The following is a 23,764-nucleotide window of genomic DNA, read 5'->3' as shown; positions in this document are numbered from 1 at the left end:
GCTGGTTGTTTTCTTGTCAACCTGAAGATGTGTTTTGTAGTTGAATGGTAACGAAATCCAAGTTGAATCATGAGTACCTGATGTGACATCTGTTATAGTATCTGTAGTTCTATTTTAGTTAGTTATGGACCTCTGCATGCCCTCAATAGTAGGAAAACTTTTGTGTTGTACTTAATGTTAACGAAAGCATGTAGTTCCGTTATCCTGACTACTCAGCTCAATATGACCAATACATGCAGGGGAGCACATTGACTATGGAGAACAAGAAATAGCAAGGTTGAACCGATGGACCTCGCAGTGCGTTGTTATTATAGGGTGTCGACTACATGAAGCGAGAATTTGGCATGGAGTATGTAATTTAACTCGGCAGGTCATGAATTGGAGGTCGATTGGGTATGGCGCAATCTATTTGTTGACATTGAAAACTAGCATCATGATGGCTGACAGGGTGACGGTTAACAGGGGCAGATAGGTACAAACGAGACGGGGGTCTTGTGATCATGACTGATAGATAGGCAAGACATGAGCAGATGAGAGAGATGGAAAAAAATGCTTTTAGAGGAATGAGTAGCTAACTTCGGATGTCTCTGCCTATTCAAACCACCCCTTTTTTCTGTCTTGGTGATGTGTAGACATGCTCACGATGGTGTTTAGTGATTACAGGCACAGAAGCTGCGGATAAGATGGTTCAAGATATTGAAGACTGACAAGGGCCAAATCGATCTAATTCGATGCCTTGTCTTGGTCGTACAGGGCAATCGAGCTAATAATATCACCGTTGACGGTTGATGGGCCAGCCTGCGATGGAATAAAGAAGATCTCCTTTCCGTCTACGTTATGTACGAGGTGGTCAAGGTCGTTACCTAGCCAGGTCTTGGCCTCATATTAGAGAGTGGAGGAAAGGGAGGCGAATATGGGGCGTAACCGAACCCAGGCGAGAAGAAGGGCTTTTCTCTTTGATTACCTCTAGGTACTTACTACTTTAGCAGCTGTAACTAGGTAATGCTGGCACGTAATAGTACCTACCTACTTGAATGCAAGACATGGATGGATGTCTCTAGCATCCGTCAGGTTGGTACCTGGAGGGAAAACACTAGGTGCGTAGCACTCTATGTATTCTATAGTGAGGGTCCCGAGCTCATTTTCTCTCCCTTACAACGTAGGCCTCTCAACCATCATCACTTCAACATATCTTCTTTTCCTTGACTAGATCTTGCGACTATGGTTATTATTCTTTGTATTCTTGGCATCTTTGCATTATACCTGATCCGTCAATTGTCGTTGTACCTTTCTTTGCCGCTTCATCTTCCCTGAGTGTGCTCTCTTTCCATTGAATGATATCCCTCCCTTGAAGCAAAGTGGCCGCAGCTCCGAAGCTCATCGTCCAACGTCACCAAAATTGATCCACCAACACTTTTATTATATCTATTGCTTTTTTCTCTGTGCATACTGTTTGCACTCTTTTGTTCACTCGATACTCGAACTCTTACCAGTATCTCTAAACAAGAATCTTGACCAGATCCGGCCATTCCATCGTGCCAACCAACAGCCTAGCTCTTGCAAAGTTCCAACGACGCCAAATCGACGATACTCTGTTTGAGCTGCGTTTCTATTTCACTACATTGCGCACAGGGCATCCGGCCGATCGAACCGATTTTCTTTTTCTTTCCTATCCATGGTCACGAATCGTGGGTGACGAACCATTGGTTTTGGATTCATTTGACCAGGGCGCTAAATACGACAAGCTACTTGCACAAGCCCCATCCTTGCCGCCAATTCAGTGTAAACCTCATTTATTACAGGCCTCCGCAACGAGACGCAACGCGACCGTGGCCCACACAAGAACCTCACACGTCAACCCAAACCACGTCAAACTCAACTCTTCTTTGCGCAACTCTTTGACCGCCATCTCCCATCGGCGATTGCTTCGTTCCCTTACAACTCCCTTTCACCTCCCAGAGTGGCCTTCCAAAGGCCCTCTTTGTCGCTCCTTACCTCTTCGGACCCACTTTCAGCTTGCTTTTTTCCCTTTCCCTTAAGCCCAAGAGCTTTGTCAGTTGCGCGACTCTGTGCCACACACAGCTTCACTTCTTGAATTCGTAATTAAGCGGTCTTCCAACCTGCATGAAACCTTGCAGCCTTTGAACAAAGAAGCTCCACCTGATCGCATTCACTAGCAAACACCACAAGGACTTTTCCGACCTGACAGCGACCTATCTGACGACACAATTTCTGACGTATCTTCTTCGATATGGGCATCAAAACCTCCACTCATCCCCGCCCCATCGACATGTCCCCAGGTTCCTAGACAGATCATGATTCTACGATCCATCCACCCGATTCGAGCCTGTCTGTCTGCTGGATAATAACCATGACCGATCTCAACGCCCAAGTCGCCAAGCAGGCGCGCGATGCCGCCGCCACTTCGCCGGCTCCGAAGAACAAACTTACTGAAGATATTATTGTGAATCTCGGTCCTGCTACTGTCGTCGATGCGCTGAACACGGCCACTGGCGCCCTTCGCACGTCCTTGGATAATGCCTCTTCTAAGGAGCGAGATTTCATAAATCGCACCGCTCTTGCGTCATACACAATCTGGGGATGGTTTGAGGAACTTCAGTCTTGGCCGTGGCCCTCAGAACCGGGGCCTGCTGGATTTCTGATGCCCAGCGATGAAGAGCGCAAACGAAAATCAATGCAACTTACCGTCCCAGGGGACGACGAGGATCAGTGGATGGGGAGTTTGCTTGCTCGAGATGTGTCGAAACATGAGCAGAGGCTGGCTCAAATTCAGCGTGATTTGTCAGACCTTGATCTCGAAGACATCAAAGTCCATGTCCTCAACCATCATATCCTCCCCTTATCCAGACCAGGTACACCACTTGCTGAATTCACGGGAGCTGGTCAGTTATCGCGTTCCAGCTATAATCGCATGGAGGACCACACTGCAGTGATCACAGCGATTGTTCTGAAGGCGCTGCCCGTCTTGGATAAGCTGAATCGTTTACTACACACCTGGAACCTACGACTTTGTGCTCTGCGTCGCATACCAACGGTTCTACTTGCCCTTGAGGACGCTGAAGTTGCACTTAAATCTGCTTTTAAGGCCATTTCTATCCCCACAAAAGACACACCCAAGAAAGACGACAACACTCCTTTGCAAGATCCCGCGCTTACGAGGAATACATTTGATGTGATGAAGGCGCATCTCGGCGAACTCATTGTTCGTCCGGGTCGGTCGCTTGATTATATGCTAGACTGCTTGGAAGGACTACCTGACACGCTCCCCAGTGATTGGTTGGATCGCATGGAAGCTGTAGAGTCGAGCTACGGTGAATGGGCTGTGGTCTGTGAGAGGAAGATCAGACACACTGAAAGGACTGCCCCCCCTGAACCATCGGGACCTCCCCGCTCTCCTTCACCAGTGAAAAACAGCAATGCATCTGACAAGTCTACTACACTCGTTGACAGTTTGACTGACGATGAATCTGATAACGATGATGAGAGCTCTGCCAATGCTGGGGCTGCTGTTGTGCCCATCCCGTTGCTTCTACCGCCCAAGAAGGTGGCAGTCACTAGCTCCGACAACTCAGCTATGGAACCCACGAAAGCTAGGGTGCCTTCTGGCGTTTCGGAGTCGGAGACAGTTGTCCCAGAGTGGTATAGGAGAGATCCGTCATCAGAGAGTGAGCCCGAGAGCCCTTCCTTTCTCCCCATCGAAGAAGTCGACGAACCATACGATGACGAGAACCACACTTTTGACGGTACCAGAGACGTAATGCCAGTCCAGTCACAATTACCAAGGCCAAGCATCGAACAAGACTTTAACTCCTCGATACTGTCAACTCAGTACCCTGAAACACCTGACCACAGCTTCACACACCACTTCGATCGAGATATCTCTCCTGAATTACCGCCGCTTCGACCCCTTCCTCTTCCAAGGCAGAAGATTGACCCATCCCGCACTCTTACTGTCACTCAGCCTTCGTCGAGCTATTTCGGCGGCATATCTAGTGATCCACCTGAGGTATCCGCTTCTCCTGACATTCCTCGGACCCGAATTCGTGAAGCAGAGTACACTCAGGCAAGCCCTCCCAGTACTCCGCCCATGTTGCCTATGAATTCACGGGAATCCTCTTTGGCACCTCTGGATAGCCCTCTATTACCAGATCGGAACATCGATGATCTAGATATGTCCAATATGCGAATTGAGGATTCGTTCAACGAAGACTTTGACGATTCATTTTCAATCGCCGAGTACCCCACTACTTTCGACCGCCGCAGTAGCGTTGGCGATCAACACCTGCAACAACAAATCAGTCAGATCATTGACTCGATACCCGCCAAGATCAAGCTAACTAATGACTCCTCTTCGAGAGTCAACCTGAACCCCCCGGATGTGCAGCTGCCACGCATCAGAAAGAGGCCTTCCATCGAGCCTTTCCGAAGAAGCGCTTCGAATCTTTCATCCCGTGCTGGTACGCCCTCGTTCACCCTTTCGCCTGCCAAGAACACGAGGGTACGAAACCGTGGCCACCATGAGATCAAGGTCTACCATCTTTCTCGTTCGTCCGGCGAGGCTCCAATCAAACTGTTCATTCGCTGTGTTGGCGAACAGGGGGAACGTGTCATGGTTCGTGTGGGTGGCGGCTGGGCAGATCTAGGCGAATATCTCAAGGAGTATGCTAGCCACCACAAACGCCGATCTGCTACAGCCAACGCCAAAGTTGAGGTTCTTCCAGAATCTCCTGGGGCATCAAGGTCTAATATGGGGTCAAGTCCAAATGGGCGACCTCAATCTGCGGTTGAGTTATCCCCTATGTCCCCATTGTCTGTCCGTAAGACGCGACGGAGCGTTGGTGCCGTGGGTAGCGAAGCACCTAAACTGAATACCAAAACGTACGCCTTTGGCCCTGCCCTTGGTGAGGAGGATTCCTCAGAAGTGTTCAACCGGTCGCGGTCCAACTCTCACCTTGATTGGAATGAAGACGAGAGCTCTTTCCTTGGACTTGCGGGGCCTACAGGCAAGAAAGTTGAGATGAGTGAGGAGAACAAAGCATGGGTCGCAAGTGTCAAGGAAAAGGTCAGAATCGCTAGCGGCGAGCGAAGTCGACTGCCATCAACGAGCAGCCAGTTTGGTGAGCTCGGTAGAATTGGTGGCACAAAGCGACTATTCCTCAAAACTGAGGACCGTCGGGAATCGAAAGGCGGTCGAGAATCGAGAGGAGGCCGAGAGTCACGGGGAAGTGTCAGATGAAGCTGGTATAACAGCACGAGCAACGAAGCCTCTACTCTTGTGTTAACATACTTGCACTTGACCACGAACCTATGAACCTTAGCATTGAACACGCACAACGACTATCATGGGGGCAAACTTTTGCTTTGTGGAGTTGGGGAACCACTGGGACTCATCATACATGGACTTAGCATTTGAATTTTTCCTTTTGTTTCGATGAATAGGTCTTTCCTTGGACGAACTGCGGACAGTGTAGACAGTCAATACCCATATTTCCTATTTGTTATGAGATCTTAGCGTAGTACTTATTTAGATATGTGAGTAAGAAGAAACGTGAAATATCAATCAAACCATCCAGGCAAATTTTGGTAATCACTGATGCTGAGCCGTAATTTAATAATCAATGATTCCAATTCTAAAAAGCAAAAGTTCATTTCGATTCCATAACTGACCGTTATGGTCAAAACATGCGTAGTATCATAGCTTGACCTAAACCCTACCCATAACAAGATCCTTTTCTGCCAGACCCAATGCACCCGGTTTCCGAAGCCCACCTTTTGTTCCCCTTCAATGCCAGTGTATCCGATTTTCAGTTCCCGTTTTCTCTCCTCTCATCGCTTTAGCTCAATCATCATCGTCTCCTGCTCTGCGGGCAGCGCGACGTTTGCCCTTTCCACCCTTAGGGTTACCCTTAAAGTGCTTCTTGCTTGATGTCATCTGGATCTCCTTGGGGTCAAGGCCATTCTCGAGAGCGACCGCTGTACGCGCTTTGCGGCCTGACAGGTGTTTACCCGCCAGAGGATCTTCCTTGCCCTGCTCCGAATACTGGTAGTTGAAAGGTCGGCTGACGTGACCCTGAGAGCTAGAAGGACCGAAGAAGCCCTTGTCGATTTTTTTGGACTTTGGGCCTGCAGGTAGGGGGACATCGACGGTAGAGGCAAGGTCAACAGCATCGTCGTCCATAGCAAGGAAAGGTTCGCTGCTGGCTGGGTCGATGACTGAGAGCTGATCCATAGCAGCACTTAGGGCAGCTCGTCGTTTCTCAGGAAGGTGCTCCTCATCATAGAGCCCTCGGTTGAAGTCGGCCGCATCATCAATTCCAGGAGGCGGTGAAACGAATAGCAGCTTGCCATTTACATAGTCCTTGAGGATATATCGAGCAGCGCGGGACTCATCAGGCTGACCAAGACCCTGGGTCTGGAAACCACGGGCACGGGCATATGCACGGAGCAGCTCAGCAGCCGTAGGAATTCCTGTGCCACCTTCCTCTATGGCTCGGGTGCGGATATGAATACCATATATTGCCTCGAGGAAAGGCTGAGGGATTCGCTGAGTGACGAGGCCCACAGGTCCCTGGAACTCGCGAAGCTGGTCGATGGGGAGAACACCGTTACAAACAAGATCAGCCTTGGTGGTGGCGAAGTTGGGGAAGACAAGACCAGGACAATCGCAGAGGATGACACGTTCGCTGAGGTGAATGGTCTGGAAGTGCTTGGTCTTTCCTGGAGTTGAGGAGACTGAAACTTTCTTTGCACCAATGAGAGCATTGATAGTAGAAGATTTACCAACGTTGGGGTAACCAACTAAGCCAACCTGCAGCTTGTGATCCGAGCCTGTTAATGCATTAGCTGGATTGTTTATCGAGTTTGGTTTTCTTGGTATATCTCACCTGCGTCTGCCGGAGAATGTTTCAGGAAGATGTCTTCCAGCTCTTGAACTGTAAGAATCTGTGTATCAATGTCGTCGGTTTCCTCTGCCCCGTTTGCCTCTTTATTAGTTTGGCTCTGTTGCAGAGAGTCTTGAGTCAAAGGAGCTCCTTCTTGTTCTTTTTGGTCGCTACCCTCGCCTTGTTCCTCCTGCTCAGATTCTGACGAAGACCCAGCGGGCGACTCATCTTCTGAATCGTCGAGTTCCCTGGCCTCGTTCTCTGCCTTGGCCAGCTCGGCGGAGAAAAAGCGATATGCAATGCCAGCCTCCTTCAGATGCCTTGCCCAAGCCTTTCTCTGTTTGGGTGTCATCATATCTGCCTTGTTGATGAGAAGAAGGTTCTCTTTCTTGGGATCAACAGCCTTGACATATGACTCAAGATCTTCAGAACGGAATAGGAGAGGGTTTCTGGCATCGACGATCTGGACAATAAGATCCGATCGTTCAATAACTCGCCAGAGTTGTCGCCAAACCTCTAGGTTTCGCTCAAAAGGTGTCATAAGAAGATCGTTATTCTCTTGTAGCTCTGCCAAGCCACGCCTCCAGTTAAGGAAGCTCTCTCGCTCTCGTGCGTCCAGTTCTTCAGGTGTTGTTGTAGAATCCCACTTGGGCCTTCGGGGGACAGTCAAACGACCTTTATGCTGCTTGTGCTTTCCAAGGACATCTCTCTCCTCATGTGCTGAAAGAAGGTATGGGTTCTTTTGGTCTGTATGGATAATCTTGACATTGTTGGTCTTTTCGGCTGTGAAATCGGTACCAGCCAACTCGGCGGTGGCCAGGAACTCATCCAGATCGCCTTGCTCCGTAACGGAGCGCATCTTGACCCAAGCAGCATCCTTCTTCTCGTTGACAAGATATTGTTCGCCTGTGGCGTGGTTTGTTCTGGTGATGGCAGAAGTTCGCTTCCTGTCGGTCCCCTTGCCTTTACCGAAGCGATCGTTCATGAGGGCGTTGCCCAAACCGACCGAGTTCTTGGACTTTGCCAGAACCATTTTGACGTCGATGTAGAGTGTAGTATTCGGTTGGTGTGCTTCGGCAGTTAATATACAAGGAACCGCTGCTCCAAGTCGCAATACCTCTCGAGGTTTTGTTGATTTTGTGTAAAAACTGAGTTGGACTGATCTGAGAGGGCTGTCTACTGATCAACTCTGTGCCCCGCTGAATAATGACTGTTCTTGGAGGGGCAAATGGATTTTTCGGGGTCCGTCACGGTGTTTAAATTACTATTTCCGCACTGTAGGCTTCCACGATGGATGGGGGTTTGATACTGTGCGAATGATCCTAGAGGGCCTGGGATAACTGTGAAGTATATGATAAGGATTTTTTCCCACCCCGCTAGATTTTTGTACCCGGATGAGTGTTGTCTAAGCCTAACATCCACGCCCACCTAACAACTAAATTCTTGTTGCTTCAAACCGCCAAGATGCCTCGAAAGTGGATGTAAGTACTCCATGGTAGTTATGAAACCATAGTATACTGATACAGATCGTGCAGCGACAAAAAGTCTGCCCAGCACTTTACCCTAGTGCACCGACCACAAAATGATCCTCTCATCCACGACGAGAATGCACCTGCGATGGTGCTCAACCCTACCCAGACCAAGAAGGGTTCATCCAAATCGAAGGATCTCGATGATCTGGCTTCTGAGCTAGGCTATGAGGCCGAAGATATCCGCGCGAACGAGGGCGAGGCAGCTAGTTATGGTGTTTACTTTGATGATTCTGAATACGATTACATGCAACATCTGCGCGATCTCAACACTGGTGGCGGAGAGGTTGTTTTTGTGGAGTCGACAGCTACTGCAAACAAAGGCAAAGGAAAGCAGAAGCAATCACTTGAGGATGCACTCAAGAAGCTGGACATAGAGCAGAACGCAGGCGACATTCTCGATGACGAAATTCTTCCATCCAAGAATCTTACAAGGGTGACCTACGAGGCCCAACAGGATATTCCTGATTCTATCAAAGGATTTCAACCCGATATGGATCCTCGTCTTCGAGAAGTCCTTGAAGCCCTGGAAGATGATGCATATGTTGACGATGGTGACGACGATATTTTCAAGGAGCTTGCTAAGGATGGTCGCGAACTAGAAGATTATGAGTTTGACGGTGCAGATTTTGACGAGGATGACGGCTGGGAATCAGATGCGACAGCCAAGCCAAACAAAGAGTACAAAGATGACAGCATCCCTCAACTCGTACCTACAGAGCAACCCGAGGAGGGGCCCTCTCAAGATTGGCTTGAGGATTTCAAGCAATTCAAGAAGGAGCAAAAAGGCGGCAAGGCCCCCGTTGCTCCATCACAGTCTGAGATGCAATCTAATTGGACGACAACTACTCACGGAGGCCGACGCAAGAAGAGAAAGGGAGCCCTGACGGATACCTCGAGCTATTCAATGACATCTTCATCTTTAGTACGAACTGAACAGATGACCCTCTTGGACGCAAGGTTTGACAAAATCGAGGAGCGATACAACGAGGATATGGAGGATGACATGCAGTCGATGTCTGCTGTTTCAACAATGTCTACTGTTCAAGGCCCTGTTCGTGGCGACTTTGATAACATCATGGATGATTTCCTTGGAAACTTCACAAAACCTGGAAAGAGGACAAATAAGAAGACTAAGGCTCAAACAGGCCTCGAGCAATTGGAAGAGATTCGAAAAGGATTGGGGCCTGCTCGAATCCGCGGCAGGATAAAATAATTGAGAATTTGGCACATGGGAGATCAACCAGATTTGAAATTTTTGGACTGGAATAGAAGAACGGAGTTTCAGGAGTAAAGGGATTTCAATGAGACATGTGTTCGCAGATTGGTGTGGAGATGGGATACTCGACTGGATTTACGTTCTACTATGGTACGAACTTCCATGTACCTTTGTTATCACGTGAGAGTGGGTTCAGTGCAACAAGCAAACCGTAGCTCTCCAGAATAGGAACTAGCTCAATGGATCAATTCCACCTCCATCACTCAACCGCAGCTTGTTAAAACATTCACGTCACACCACTCATAGAGAGGGCTTTAACTCATCCTCATGTCCAGACGATTTCCTAGATGAGTGCGACGCTTGTTGCATCATCAAATCAGATGTTTTCGACTTTCGGCCAGCCAACGCGGAGTCCGTCTCCAGCGTTCAATCCTTTTGCGACGAACTCTGAGAACAAAGGCAGCGCATTCGGAATTGATAGTACAGGCGACTCGTCAAAGACGAAGCGGACCAAGCGATCATCAGCATTTGGCGACCAGAGCGACAATGAAGCAAAGCGCAAGGCCAATAAACAGTTCAAAAACAAGGATGCCAATCTGAGTGACGGAGGTGGCAGGAACAAGAACCGGAAAAGCGACGAAAAGAAGAAGAACACCGATCCAAAGAAAAACCTTTCCAATACTGCCACCTTTTCCAGGAAACAAGCAGGACAAAACACGCGGAGCAATGGATCAACTCCTTTTGCGGCGACGCGTATCGAGTCGCGACCAACTTCATCATCAAGCGCCAACTCCGACGATGAGCCTATCCCCGATACCTATCATTCCGACGATCCGCAAGCGAAAAGGGTATACGAGCAACTGCGTAAAGATGGCATTCACCCTCCCCAGTGGCCTTCACAACCTGGGAATCCCAAGAACAAGGCTGAAGTGACAAAGTTCCGCGAGAAATACGAAACCTACCGCAATAAGGCGCGCGCATCTCTGACGAAGGCCGGACTGATCGATGACCCAGATAAGCGCAAAACTCTTCAGGATGCTATTGACTTCAAAGGCATCTGCGAGGATATGTGCCCTGAGTACGAGAAGATCACTCGAATTAATGAAATGGACATTCATCAGCCCGAAAAGAATCCCAAGACTACATACGCGAATACACGTCGCATGGTCAAGAAGCTCGCTCGCTCCGCCGCTGGTCAAGAAGCGCCGTTGCCCATGGACGTTCGATCCGTGCCGGCCCTCAAAAGGACATTGGACTATTTAATTGACGACCTCTTACGTGACGACGGCAACCTACCAGTCTTGCATGGGTTTTTATGGGACAGAACACGCGCGATCCGCAGAGATTTCACCTTTTTCTCGTCACTCACCCCCGACGAAATGAAGATTCAGGTCTATGTTTTGGAGAACATCGCGCGATTCCATGTTACGGCACTTCACCTTCTCACTCGAGACGGCAAAACACCCGAGGACTTCGTAGAGCAGCAGGAATTAGAACAGCTTGGGAAAGCCCTCTTGTCTCTCCGCGACGCTTACGATGATTGCAACGATCAGGGCATAAGATGTGAGAACGAGCCGGAATTCCGGGCATACTACCTCATCTTCCATGCCTACGATTCAAACATTATAGAAACGTTGCAGCGCCAATGGAAACCAGCCCTTTGGAAGGACTCCAATGAGGTTCGTACGGCCGTCCTACTCGTTGAGGCTCTTCAAAATACCCAAGACTTTCACGGACCTCTGAAGGATGCGCCGTCATTAGCTGCATCAGCGGCATATCAATCATATTTCAGAATAGTTGAGGATCCCAAGGTTTCATACACAATGGCCTGCTTCGCAGAATGCCACTTTCCCAGGCTTCGTCGCGCTATCTTGGCCGCCATCAATAGAGGTCTCGCTCGGCCTAGGGAGACGTCCAAGGACGTTACTGCTGCTGTTTTGAACAAGTTTCTTCGTTTCGATACCATCGAGCAAGCTGTTGAATTTGCGGAGCTTCACAATATCGAATTTGGCCAATGCGATGAGGACCCATCCGATGCCAGTCGCCAATACGCGAAACTGGACAGTCGTGGTTCTTTACCTCACCTTCGCCTTCAACACCAATTCTCTTACTCTCTTGTGGAAAAGAAACGTGGCTCAAAATCACTACCAGAGCTGATACATCAAACAACCTATCAAAGCGCAAATCCTTCCAAGGTTGCAGTTAACGGTTCATCCCAAGAAAGCCTTTTTGTTCCAGAAACAAAACCTACTCCCAACAAAACAACAATCCCCACTGGACCCAAAGCTACAACGCCAAACCCATTTACATCATTTGGCAAGCCTAGTGAACCTGGAGGGGACAATAAGCCCATCAATGGCAACTCAGGTAAGACCCCATTCCTACTGTTTAATTTGCGCCAAAGATTCTGCATCCCATGGTTTTCTGCATGTTCGATTACGTGTAAAGACCTTTCCTTTGCAGGCGAATAGGAAATCGCATTCAGCCGGAGACTCGACAGGCCACAGTTCTTGAGATTTACTAAGGACAACACATTGGCTCGAGACGAACCACTGGAAATCTGGCAAAGACACGCCTAAACCACTGGTTCTGACGTTTGTATTCGCTTAGGGACTACAATCAACGGAACGGCCTCGATTAGTGCTTCTGGTTCACAACAAACACCATTCCAGAAACCCCCATTCGTATCTGGCTTGGCTTCGACAGCCAAGCCGCCTGCGGTCAACCCCTTCGCACACACAACATCTGCACTTACGCCATCCTCCGCCGGCAATGTTTCTCATCTGCCAGCACCTACTCCCGAGCAGCCACCTCGACCTGGAAATGGAAACAGGCCAGTACTGAACCCGTTTGCCTCTTCTTTCAAGCCACCAACCACTTCTGCTGAGCAGGCACAGAGCAGTCCATTCGGTCAGGGTTCTGCCTACAGGGAGAAAGAGGCGACATCAGGAACGACCTTCACCTCACTGCCAGCCCCTACGGCGGTCGCCTCGACAGAGAACACTTCTAGTAAAGTGATAGTAGCGGACAAGCCACAGCTCCATGCTCCCACCATCACTTCAACACAACCCGCGAAGCAACCTAGCATCAACATATTTCCACCAACGCCTCAACTGTCCTCAAGTCCCTTTACTACCGTAACACAACCTCAAAAATCATCTACACCGAGCGACAGCAGTGCCACATCACAAGCGACGATCCCCCCAGCAGCTTTGAACCTGGGCAAAACAACTACGTTAACTGGAGAACAAGGCCAGCCAGCAACGAGCTTTTTTGACACACAACCCTCAACCACATCAACGCCTCAATTCTCGTTCCCTTCGGTTGGAACCTCATCTTTGTCCCATCCTGCATCAAATGGTGGTGGCTCCCAACTCTCAACAACCCCAACAGCTGCACAAATAGCAAAGGAGCCCATCCGCCCTCCTGGACCACCACCGCCACCCCGTGACCTCTTGGGTGACTTTACCAGATGGTTCGTAACTGGCGATGACGGACTCATGGACGAATTTCAAGCATTTATGTTGGATAATATACTACAAGGCGTGTATCGAAAATACGTCAAGGAAGAAGAAGCCAGGAGACAAAAGGAGGAAGAAGAGCAAGCACTGGCAGAAGCACAAAAGTTTCGCATCTACAGCTTATCAGTCAGGTACTTCTATCGCTGGAAAGAGATTGCGCGTGATCGCCGCTTGAGCCAGCTTCGTCGTAGCGGTCGAGAGCAGATGAGAGCCTACTATGAAGCACAGCGTGTAGCGCAAGCCAAGGCTCAACGAGAAGCTGCTCGCCAAGCTGCCCGAGAGCAGGCTGAAGTCGCCGAGTTGAATCGACCAGAGGAGCTGAAGGATCTACTTAAACACAAGAAGCCAAGTAAACGTCGCCAAGCAGCAGAAGAGGACGCACTGCTTGCTTCCGGTGTTCTATCTGGAATCAACAACGAGCAGGAAGCTGTGGCCAGGATTGTGCGTAGAGCGCCATCCGCCACCAGCTCCATTTCCAGCAAACAATCGAGCTCATCTCTCGCAAGAAGTGGTTCAAAGACCAGAGCTCTTCGGCAACAGTTTGGTGATCAATCGGCCACTTTCAGACGCTCGCTGCCTCCTGTTGTTTCTCGAAATGCCGAAAGTCCAGAGCCCAGTAATCGTGTCAGCAGAGTATCCGAACGCTGGCGACTCAAGGCTATGGGGATTGTGCAGATGCCTGATGGAACTGCTCTCCCTGAAAGGCTGGCGAACGAGATGCAGTATGGCAAGAAGCAGTCAACGGGCAGTATGGGCCCGCCTAGCACTGGTTTCAAGCGCCGGGCCTCTATAAGTAGCCTTGGTCATTCTGAGGAACGCCATCGATTATCTGGGTCGCACGGCACCGTCGATACCACCGAATCTGATAGTTCTGCGACAAACAAGAGAAAGCGAGCCACTGACGACGATGGTGAGCTAGCTCAGGATGACCAGACCAAACTCAGCTCGCATAAACGAGTCATGAGCGATGCGCAAACCCTAATCGACGAACTCCGTGCTATGAGGGAGGAGATGGAAGAGGGAGCGACTTGGTTCAAAGACCAGAATGAGAGAATGCAGAGTGAACTGATCAGCAGAGGCTCGACACCCTGGGATCAAGATATATGAGAAATTGTACATAAAAAAGCCAAGACTGCTGATGATGAGGACGGCGGTATCATACAAAGTATATACTCCTGTGGTTGGATAGAAGGGAGTTGCAACACTTGTGTCTTGACGGTTGCTCCAGGTACCTGTGTCGATATGAGGTGATGGCATGATTTAGAGCTGGTTGGGAAAGGCATTGCATTATAAGGAGAAATGGCCAAGCAAATAAATACACACGTCTGCATTTCATTTCATTTCATTTCAAGTCACATCACGCATTCGCTGCCTTTTGACTGATCTCTTATTACAGCGCCTCGCCACTAAAGCCATATCCACAAGTACCGTGTCTGTTTACCCATGAAACTCCTCCGCTCAGAAATGATCAACGTAAATAAGCACCAGTACATGAGCTCACGATCGTCTGGCCTTTTTGGGTGGTGGATCAAAGACAATCCGAATATTCCGTGTTTCGCTGGGAGCTTGTGAATCTCTGGACTGCTTTTTCCTCAGAAAGCCTTTGCCCGAACCATTACTTGGTTGTTGCACCCAAGGATTGTTGCTATCGTGGCATTCACGTGGGAATGTAGCTGAACGGGGCGTTGTGATAGAGAAACCGGGGCTAAACAGCGGGGATGTGATACCCGGTGTACTACATTGTGGCCCAGCTGAGTGTGACAACAGGGGAGCGTTTGTACAGCTTGATACGCTCTCTGCTGGAGACGCATCCTCGCGATAGGGTGTGTGTAGAGGAGCTTTTGTCGGAGGCGGGTGCGGGATAGCGGTAGTGACAATGCCGAGTTTGTGGGCATCGTTCAGATTTCTCACTGCACTACGTGGGTTCCAAAGTGCAGTCTTTGACAAGTTTCGTTCTTCATCCATATAAGGGGGGAGGTCGTGGAAGCCGGGAGTCCTTGGTGTAACATGTGTCTGGCAACGGAACGAGAGAGAAGAGCGTCTGTCGCGTACAGAATGCTTTTTGCGTTTCCGATGTTGCATGAAGATACAGCCTGCAGAAATGAGAAGGAAAGCGGCAGCACCAACAGCGATGGCAGCAATTGAGGTGTTGGGAAGGTCATGGTTATCTCCTGGTGCAACTGAGGCAGAGGGATCTACAACCGAGATGCTCCCCTCGCTGAAAACAGTGTCATTGAGTCCTATAGGGGTTCCTGGTTTGGGACGCTGTTGGCATCCAGCATTGAGGGCAACTAGGACTACACAAAGAGATGGTTAGATGAATCAAGCAGCTGGGTTAAGGAACGGCTCACAATTCGATATGATTGTCTGCGAGCTATCTGCCTTGACACATGCCTGGCATTTATCAACTGCGTCGCCGAGCATGGCTTTGTCATCAGTGTCACAGTAATCATACTGTTCTCTATCGTTGGGTTCGGTGATGCCCTTCTTCAGAGCATTCCCAATGGGGCCACAAGCTTCAGATGTGACACAGGGGCCGGAACTGATGCCGGTTGCATTTGGGTAGCCAAAGATACAGTAGTCGAAAGAGTAACGCATATTGTCTAATGGCGCAAAAGTCAGATGATGTTGAACAGTTGAGTCCTCAGCATGACTTACACAAGAACCAATCTTGGTCACTTTCGTCGCCCTGCTTGAAAGCACTGTCCTGCAAACAAGCCAGACATCTTTGGAACTTCTGGCCTGCTGTCTTCCTCTTGAAGTCATCGTCATCGCAGACGATCTCGTTGCCACGGGTTTCGTAGGAATTGGGATCTGACTGGTCAAGGCAGAACTGGGAACAGGGAGAGTTGGGTGTGACTTGTAGAGCCGAGACCGGCATCCAGAACACAAAGAAAGGGACAATAGAGAAGAAGAACATCATGGAGGTCCGCTGTGGTGTTTAATGTTTCAAAAAGAAGGTCGCTGTTTCGATAAGCGACAAGAATACTATGATGGGTATCGAGGTCGATCTGAGGCCAGGCCAGCTGTGAAACAGCTCGATTTGAAAGAGAAGAAACGGTATTAAAGAAATTGAATACGGTGGGTTGGTATACCAGATACCCTTGTTACAGCATGTTGGTATCCGTCGTTAAATATAAGGGCATCCCAATACAACACAAGTAGGAATTAGAATGAGTGAACGAGCGAGGAGCAGAAAGGAACGAGAAGTGGAAATCTAAGGCGAGGATTCTTGAGAATAGAGGGCAAACAGAAGAAGCGAGCTGCAGCCCTTCTGCATATTAATTACCTTAGCTAGTATACTTACTTAAATTCCCTATGGATAGTGTGAAGAGAAAACGAGAACGTGGGTGTCGTTCTCCATCACTCGATCGAGAGCTGCAGATGCAACGCCATGCACCACACTTCACCGCACTAAGATGCATACTCTGCCCTATATTGCACCTTGCAAGACTCAGCTGGAGTTGGCCAAGGATTGAACGCAACCGAAAAGGGGGTCTGGTTGCCGCGCTATGGCTCCCAATCACCCAATTCTCGGCTGAGAAGTGCCGCCAACTTGTCTGTGCCGCATCGATCCATGCTTGTGATAGGAAACAACTATTCCCCAGGCGGTATCGAGGCGGTCCAAGCAGCGAACAAGGATTGAGGGTTAGGTAGTTGGGTGGTGAAAATGGCTACGGGCGCTTAAGTTGTATGTATGAGACACATAGAAAAGGTAGTGAACTGAGACGAACCAGACAGAGCCTGTTTACGGAAGATTTTCTGTGGCCTCATTGGTTCGTGCCTGGAAGTGCCAGAAGATGGCTTTCACAAGCAGCGAATCAGAGACAAGGGAAGCGGCAGTGTAGTTCAGGGCGGTTATTAGGTATCTTTAGGGGCCCAAGCAGCCCCAGCGCTTAATCAAGGCTGGCTCTGGACTGTAACCGTCATCACCAAGTTCATTCATCATCATCACATCACATCACACCTGCGAAAGTGCCTGGAAACGACTGCAAAGAAAAGCACATATGAAATGAATCAAAATGAAATCTAGTCTATAAGCTTAACCAAAAAAAAAACCGTCCCATAAACACCAAAACTGCCGAATATCTCCTTGTCGATGCCGGTTCTTTTCTCATTCTAGTCGTATTCAAGGCCATATCCAATGGCATACATGCATCTCTTGCCCTTGCCGCACCACGCATGAAACACCATGAACTGTCCATTTTCCGAACTTGTGCCTCCACCAGGACCTTTCAGGCCTAGAGTTGGTGTCTTGAGAAATGGAGCTTTCCCCCGCCTGTAAGGGCCCTCGACCCGGTCACTTATGGCATATTTGAGATCATAGGCATCGCCTGTGTAAATGTGGCTACTGAAGAAGAGCAGATACTTGCCCTGTTCTGTCCGTACCAGACTCGGAGCCTCAACCAGGGGCCCATCCTCGGAGACGATCCGGTCCAGGATGTCCACAGGTTTGCCGATCGGTGTGGAGCCGTCCTTTGTCGAGACCTCTTGGAGTCGGATGGGAGTTCCCGAGCCGTCGTTGAGAGCGTTGCCGTCGACTTTATAGACGACATATCGTTTCTTTGTAGACTCGTCAAAGAAACCCGCCGGGTCGATTGCGCCGCCTTCGTCACGTGGGCAGGCGAATGGTTCAGGATCCATTGTATATGGACCGGTGCTGTTGTTGGATCGTGCAACTCCAATGCAATGTCCACCTTCTGGAAGTTCTCCAGAAAAGTACATTATGTACGAGTCATCCTCCAGCTTCCGCACGTCAGGGGCCCAATAATTTCTGCCACTCGTCCATCCGTCTCCAGGGAGGGCATCTTGCTGGAGATGAGTCCACTCGCCCATGAGATCATCTGCTACGGCGACCTGGATGTGGTAGCCACCACCGCTTGTTGCAAAAGACACCCAGTGGTCGTCTTGGTCTTGAACAAGGCATGGGTCGGGGAAGTTGATATCTAGTCGTGGAGAGAAAGACCTTCCGCGACCTTTATGTCTTCGACTCAAGTGCTGCTTTGGTGGTGGCAATATGAATGGTCGAAGAACAGGAGACGATGTGTTCGTTGGTAGGGCTGATGCAGTGTCGAAAAGAGAGAATGAGAGAATGAAGAAGATGATCAGTCCACAGGGACTCGATGAAGCGGACATGACGGGCATATCTTCTGAACTCAACCCTTTCTGGGACGCCGGCGGTGCAGCATATAAATCGTTCAGCTGAGCCTCAATCTCGGTATCAGTCAATCTCTATGTCATGTATAGTCGATCACTGGGTCCGAGTAAAGCTGAAGGCTAAGTGATCAACACGCTCTGACGTTGAGTTGTGAATCCTTGACCCAGATGAGAACTTGGCAAGTATTTATATCCCAAGGGAAAACAGACTTTGCAGAAGAAGGCTTGAGTCGAATACGCCTGCAAAAGTGTAGATAGGCTTCTGATTCAATGACGGGTCTTGTTGGAGGTAATTTTTCATGTATGAGCAACTCTAACTGATCTCCGGGACAAGAAACTTTTGATATCAGAACCTTAGACGAGCAAACGCACAACTAACCTCCGAGTTTTCCTCACTTTATACTTCTACTCTTACAGCCACAGGCCAAGCCATGGGACCTACTTCCACCACTTACTACGTGACCCTCTTTGCTATCACGCCAATACACTCTCATGCAGGACAGAAACGGCCAACTAGACGCTCTCTTGACAACAGTCTAATCTTAAGCCCATCCCTGATCTTAATAGGAGCAGGCAAAGGAAGGGACCAAAAATTCAGCCAGTCCAAGTAAACGCCCAAGCCGGGATATCCCTCGCCATCATGCTGTGCCATGCGCTGGCTAACAGAGTTGCAGCGACTTGAATCCTCTGCTTAGCGAATAGGTCGCTGCGGTGGAAGTCCACTCCCTCAACTATGAAACAGGGACAGCTGTTACTCGAGATGCGTTGCTGGAGCCTGATTCGTCCAATGTTTCCACCCAGGCCCAATGTTCTGTTTGGCCAAGACTGGTTCCTTTTTGATATGCGACTAATACGACAACGGTTGGATTGTTACTCGACCGTACGTATCAGGGACTTTCCAATGTTCCTCCTGTGGAACCCTGACTCAACTAGACTACCCGTACCTTATGCTCTCAGTTATTTCGTGCCCAGAAAAATGTGTCATCATACTTACAGTAGCCTCGACAACACATGCATTGCCCAGACTTGACGGACGTTTCATGACGATGGGACCTCAGATCGGATTTCAACAATACCGTAACACCAAGAGCCACCGTCCTACGTGACCGCTACATTATATGTCATGGTCAGTGTACCCCAACCACGCATCAGTCCTTACACACAGCGGTCACAAGCATAAACTACGGCAGATAGACATGATTAAACCTCATACATTCACAGATACTAGACAGACGGTTCCCACAGAGCCATGCAGTAGTTTTATCGTGCTTTGCATTGAGTGCCTTGCATCTACTCCTACCAGGATTTTCGAACCAAAAACGCCATGATAACCCCAAAAACATTTTCAAGCAGCCAAAAACGGCACGAGAACAAGAATATGGTACAGCAAACAGACCTCTCCTTGCCAGCAGAACCTACATCTCGGGTATCAAGATCTGCCTTCAGGTTTCGGCCCATACCCAAACTTGGCCTGTATTCCATTAGTCGCTGTCGCTGTCCATAGCCTCGCCCTTGGCAGCCTTCTTAGCAGCCTTGGCCGCCTTTTTCTCTGCCTTTCTTCGTTTGCGCTCAGCCTTCTCTTCAGCAGTTTCGCCATCGTGCTTCTTGCGCTTCTTGTCCTTGCTGTCATCAGCAGCAGGTGAAGAGGGAGTGGCAGCCTCCTCCATGGGAGTATCCTCAGCCTCGGAGGCCTTGGCAGGAGCAGCGGCGGCGGCGGCGGCGGCAGAGGCATCGCTGGTGCTGAAATCCTTGTATTCGGAGCTCCACTTGGCAGGAGTGGCATCGTTAGGGCGGCCGTACTTGTCGAGTTTGCCGTCAGCCTTGAGCTTCTTCTTCTCAAGAGCAACAGGGCCGAGGCCCCAGCGGCGGGGGTAGAGGTCGCGCTCCATGATGCAGCGCTTGACCTTGGCAACGACACCGTGGTCGCAGGTGGACATCTCGACAGTGGACATCTGAGCGATACCTAAAGCAATGGCTTCACCCTTGGTGGTCATAAGAACGACCTCCTCGTGATGCTCAATGGCAGACTCTGTCAATGAATTAGCAAGTTGCGACACGAATTATCGCTTGAGGACTTACCGTATCGAAGAAGACCGGGAAGCATGAGCTTGGCACCATAGCAGACAGCGTTAACAGCACTGTCCTTGACAACAAGTCGCTTGTAAGAAGTCAGGAGAGTCTCAAGAGGAGAGATAACCTTGCGAAGGTAAGACTCGTCGCGGGTGTTATCCATTTGCCACTGGGCGTCGAGAACATCGTGGAGAGTGACCAGGCCCTTGGACTCATCCATGGCACCACTGCGGACACGTCGAAGCTCCTGCATGTGGCCACCGACACCGAGAAGGAGACCCAAGTGGACACAGAGGGTTCGGATATAAGTACCGGCCTCGCAGCTGACCCAGAAGACACCGAGGTGTCGGTCGTTGTCGAACTCGATAAGCTTGCTCTCGTGAATAGTTCGGATACGGAGCTGACGCTTGACGGCAGAGATCAAAGGGGGTCGCTGGAAGAGCGCACCGGTAAGAGTCTCGAGAGCGCGGGCGAACTGGGCCTGGCCACCGGGCAGCTTGTCGTGAAGGCGGATGACAGCCACATACTCCTTTCCGGCACCCTGCTGGGACTTGACAAGACGAGTGGCACGGTCAATGCAAACGATCAAGCAACCAGTGACCTTGGGATCGAGGGTACCACTGTGTCCAGTCTTTTCGCATCTATAGGCAACATCGTTAGCAGATAGCTCGACTTGGACGCGCACTTTGACGCGATACTCTTGGTTGGAAAATTTTCGTACCGTAGAATGCGCTTGACCCAAGCGACGACCTCGTGTGAAGAAGGGTTAGAGGGCTTATCGAGATTGATGACACCAGAGCTGATGTATTGCTTAAGATCGCGCTTCAGGGGAGAGCAGCCATTGGGGATGGGAGTGAAGTGGCCTGTTCGGACAAGAACTGCAAGTTTTGAAGATTATCAGTTAGTCTTCTGAATCTCAAATAAGTGATCAATTGAGGCTCGGCAGGCCACCGGAAAGTATCAAAAACGCGCTTTAATCATCGAATTGTATCAGGAAACTCACGCTTGTCGTAGTTCTTGAGTAGCAGAGGCCACTGGCTGGTGTCGAGAGAAGGAGTGGTCGCCTGGGGCTTGATGGTGTACTCCTCCTCCTCTGTTGTCGTCTTCTTGACGACCGCGACCTCCTTGGACATTTTGAACGGATTATAGTTTCCCTTTTTGAAGTTGTGTGATATACCGGGTGAAGCGCGGCAGGTGCTTCTTTGCGACAGGAGGGAAGAAACGGAAGGTGCGAGTCGTTGGTTTCCTCAGTGTCTTGCCCGGTGTTGTTGGAAGCTTCCAAATTTTTTTTTCTCTGGTCGGATTTCATTGTGGGGACTGAAGGAAGCTGCGACCGGCGTGTGGCGGTAATTTCACACTAATCCCGATGTGGCTACATCGTCTCTCTACCTTACCCTTTAGAGCCACAGTCGACGCCACACCAGCTTTTCATGAACCTTCAACACGGGGGAACTACCATGTGACTACTATCAACTTAGGTAGGTGCCTTACCATGTTATACAATGGGCAACGACAAGAGTATACTTCTCAATATCTAGGTAGAGACTACGATCATGATTGGATAGCTGTTGGTATCAAAAAAAAAACTGGCAAAATGAAATTGGTATCCATGCTATCAAACTCCAAGCGTCCAATGGCAAAGAACGCAGTTAATGTGGGTGAATCAATTCTTTCTTCAAGTATTATGGCCTCCTCCCCCTGAAATCGTCATCATAAGTGTCCTGGTATTCATGCCCTTGACCTTGGTATATCTGGCTCTGGTGCACATCTCCATGAGCGAAGTAATCGGGTTGTGAATATAATCCCTCGAGATGCTCGGGTTGGTAAATTCCAATGGCACCATGAGACCGTCCATCCACAGGATACATCTCGTATGACTCGTCTTTATCTTTACCCTTTGATTGGGGAGTGTTGAGCGACGAATCATCACCACCAAGAGCTACACCAATTTGTGATCCTGAGGGACTCGGGTCAGGCTTGTACATAGAAGGGAACATCTCAGGATATGGATGGGGATTGGATGCCTGGTTAGGCATCAGCGGATATGCTTGTTGGTTTGGGTTCATCACCGGCCATTGGGCTAGCTGCAGCTCCGTGGCACTGACAGGACTGCCGAACTGGGAGCCGTAAGGGGAGACATATCTTGGGAATGTCTTTTCGGATCGAGCGCTGACGGGAGATTCGTCCCAACTTCTGAATGGCTTTTGGCTTAAGGGTGTCTCTCGCATGTCGTTGTCGTTAGAGATGTGCAATGGTGTAGGCCAACCCTTCTTAGGCCAACTACCCTTGGTACGGGGTCGGGTTTCGAGCTGTCGCAAAAAGGCCCGTCTCCGTCTCTTACCGCGCCAGATGATACAAAATCCAAGGACAAACAATAGAAATACCACACCTCCGGCAGTGATGCCGACCTTAGCACCGAGACTGATAGGGCCTTGGTCAAGCCAATCCGGATTCACAGAAGCTACAGGTGTGGGCTCAGTGATGTTGACAATGTCCTGGGAGAAGAGGCCGCCATCAACAGATACTGTAACTCCAGGTTGTGGTTTTTGCTCGCATCCAGCTTGAAGTAGAGTAAAAACTATTATTCATCAGCGTTTGACCAACCACAGACGTATGGCAGATGCTCACAGTTAGCTAAGTAATGGTTGTCGCCCGCCCTTAGGCAATCTGTACATCCATCGAAGTCAGGCGTGTCTTGAACAGGCCAGGTATCGCAATAATCGTAGCTTTGAATGTCTGAAGATAGATTCTTGTATTCAACGGCTTGGCGGAACGGTCCACAAGCTTTTCTGTTCATATTGTGAGCTTCAAATTGATAGAAGGCGATCATAAAGGATGAGCTAACATACGAGGTTAAGCAAGGAGTATTGATAACTTTATTGTTACCAGGAACACCAAACAAACAATATGAGACCGCATAGCGTACATTGTCTAAATACGATCAAGTCGTGTTAGCCACTGGGGGAAATATGTACACAGATAAGCTTACATAACAACCATTGCTGGTCGGTTTCGTTGTTTTTTGTGTGATAATCACTTCCGAGCTCACATGCCACGCATTGCTGATAAACAATCCCCGCGCCACTCTTGTAATCGTCTTCCTGGCAAACGATATCGTCAGTGGTAGTGGCATCGAGGACATTGCCACACAGAGTCCCGCATGGTGAGTTCTCCGCTACCAAGATGGCGGCGACAGAACTGAGTGTGCCCCAGGCTGATACCAAAGTTGAAGTTTTCATCGTAGGAGAATAAGGCTGTAGAACTTGGCCAGCTCGTGGGCTGCAGATTTGAGATTGACTCGACCAAAGCGGGGGGACTGGTCAGAAATTAAGAATCTCTTGTGTTACATGAATGGGGTCCGACACA

The 23,764-nt window shown here is 49.5% G+C and overlaps 8 protein-coding genes across 8 annotated transcripts; 3 read left to right on the top strand and 5 right to left on the bottom strand.

The window, feature by feature from the left end:
• Positions 1 to 2,371: 2,371 nt before the first annotated feature.
• Positions 2,372 to 5,257, top strand: FPRO_04403 (uncharacterized protein; the record flags this gene model as incomplete). Its single annotated transcript, XM_031229909.1, has 1 exon — positions 2,372 to 5,257. The coding sequence occupies one exon, from the start codon at positions 2,372 to 2,374 to the stop codon at positions 5,255 to 5,257; it is 2,886 nt and encodes a 961-aa protein (XP_031080099.1).
• Positions 5,258 to 5,860: 603 nt separating this feature from the next.
• Positions 5,861 to 7,935, bottom strand: FPRO_04402 (uncharacterized protein; the record flags this gene model as incomplete). Its single annotated transcript, XM_031229908.1, has 2 exons — positions 5,861 to 6,849; positions 6,906 to 7,935. The coding sequence occupies 2 exons, from the start codon at positions 7,933 to 7,935 to the stop codon at positions 5,861 to 5,863; spliced, it is 2,019 nt and encodes a 672-aa protein (XP_031080098.1).
• A 431-nt stretch (positions 7,936 to 8,366) lies between these two features.
• FPRO_04401 (uncharacterized protein) lies at positions 8,367 to 9,647 on the top strand (the record flags this gene model as incomplete). The annotated part of the gene is made up of 2 exons (XM_031229907.1): positions 8,367 to 8,383; positions 8,438 to 9,647. The coding sequence occupies 2 exons, from the start codon at positions 8,367 to 8,369 to the stop codon at positions 9,645 to 9,647; spliced, it is 1,227 nt and encodes a 408-aa protein (XP_031080097.1).
• A 350-nt stretch (positions 9,648 to 9,997) lies between these two features.
• On the top strand, positions 9,998 to 14,278 carry FPRO_04400 (uncharacterized protein; the record flags this gene model as incomplete). Its single annotated transcript, XM_031229906.1, has 2 exons — positions 9,998 to 12,017; positions 12,261 to 14,278. 2 exons carry the CDS (start codon positions 9,998 to 10,000, stop codon positions 14,276 to 14,278), a joined length of 4,038 nt encoding a protein of 1,345 aa, XP_031080096.1.
• Positions 14,279 to 14,668: 390 nt separating this feature from the next.
• On the bottom strand, positions 14,669 to 16,091 carry FPRO_04399 (uncharacterized protein; the record flags this gene model as incomplete). Its single annotated transcript, XM_031229904.1, has 3 exons — positions 14,669 to 15,468; positions 15,523 to 15,774; positions 15,830 to 16,091. 3 exons carry the CDS (start codon positions 16,089 to 16,091, stop codon positions 14,669 to 14,671), a joined length of 1,314 nt encoding a protein of 437 aa, XP_031080095.1.
• A 1,199-nt stretch (positions 16,092 to 17,290) lies between these two features.
• On the bottom strand, positions 17,291 to 18,307 carry FPRO_04398 (uncharacterized protein; the record flags this gene model as incomplete). Its single annotated transcript, XM_031229903.1, has 1 exon — positions 17,291 to 18,307. The coding sequence occupies one exon, from the start codon at positions 18,305 to 18,307 to the stop codon at positions 17,291 to 17,293; it is 1,017 nt and encodes a 338-aa protein (XP_031080094.1).
• A 1,502-nt stretch (positions 18,308 to 19,809) lies between these two features.
• FPRO_04397 (putative centromere/microtubule binding protein cbf5) lies at positions 19,810 to 21,531 on the bottom strand (the record flags this gene model as incomplete). Its single annotated transcript, XM_031229902.1, has 4 exons — positions 19,810 to 20,357; positions 20,408 to 21,039; positions 21,120 to 21,276; positions 21,402 to 21,531. The coding sequence occupies 4 exons, from the start codon at positions 21,529 to 21,531 to the stop codon at positions 19,810 to 19,812; spliced, it is 1,467 nt and encodes a 488-aa protein (XP_031080093.1).
• Positions 21,532 to 22,080: 549 nt separating this feature from the next.
• FPRO_04396 (uncharacterized protein) lies at positions 22,081 to 23,637 on the bottom strand (the record flags this gene model as incomplete). Its single annotated transcript, XM_031229901.1, has 4 exons — positions 22,081 to 22,976; positions 23,027 to 23,187; positions 23,248 to 23,329; positions 23,388 to 23,637. 4 exons carry the CDS (start codon positions 23,635 to 23,637, stop codon positions 22,081 to 22,083), a joined length of 1,389 nt encoding a protein of 462 aa, XP_031080092.1.
• Positions 23,638 to 23,764: the final 127 nt, after the last annotated feature.

The sequence above is a fragment of the Fusarium proliferatum genome (genome assembly GCF_900067095.1).
Source record: "Fusarium proliferatum ET1 genome assembly, contig: FPRO_scaffold004, whole genome shotgun sequence".
In the NCBI taxonomy this organism is placed as follows: domain Eukaryota; kingdom Fungi; phylum Ascomycota; class Sordariomycetes; order Hypocreales; family Nectriaceae; genus Fusarium; species Fusarium proliferatum.
This window is presented reverse-complemented; position numbering and strand designations above follow the sequence as displayed.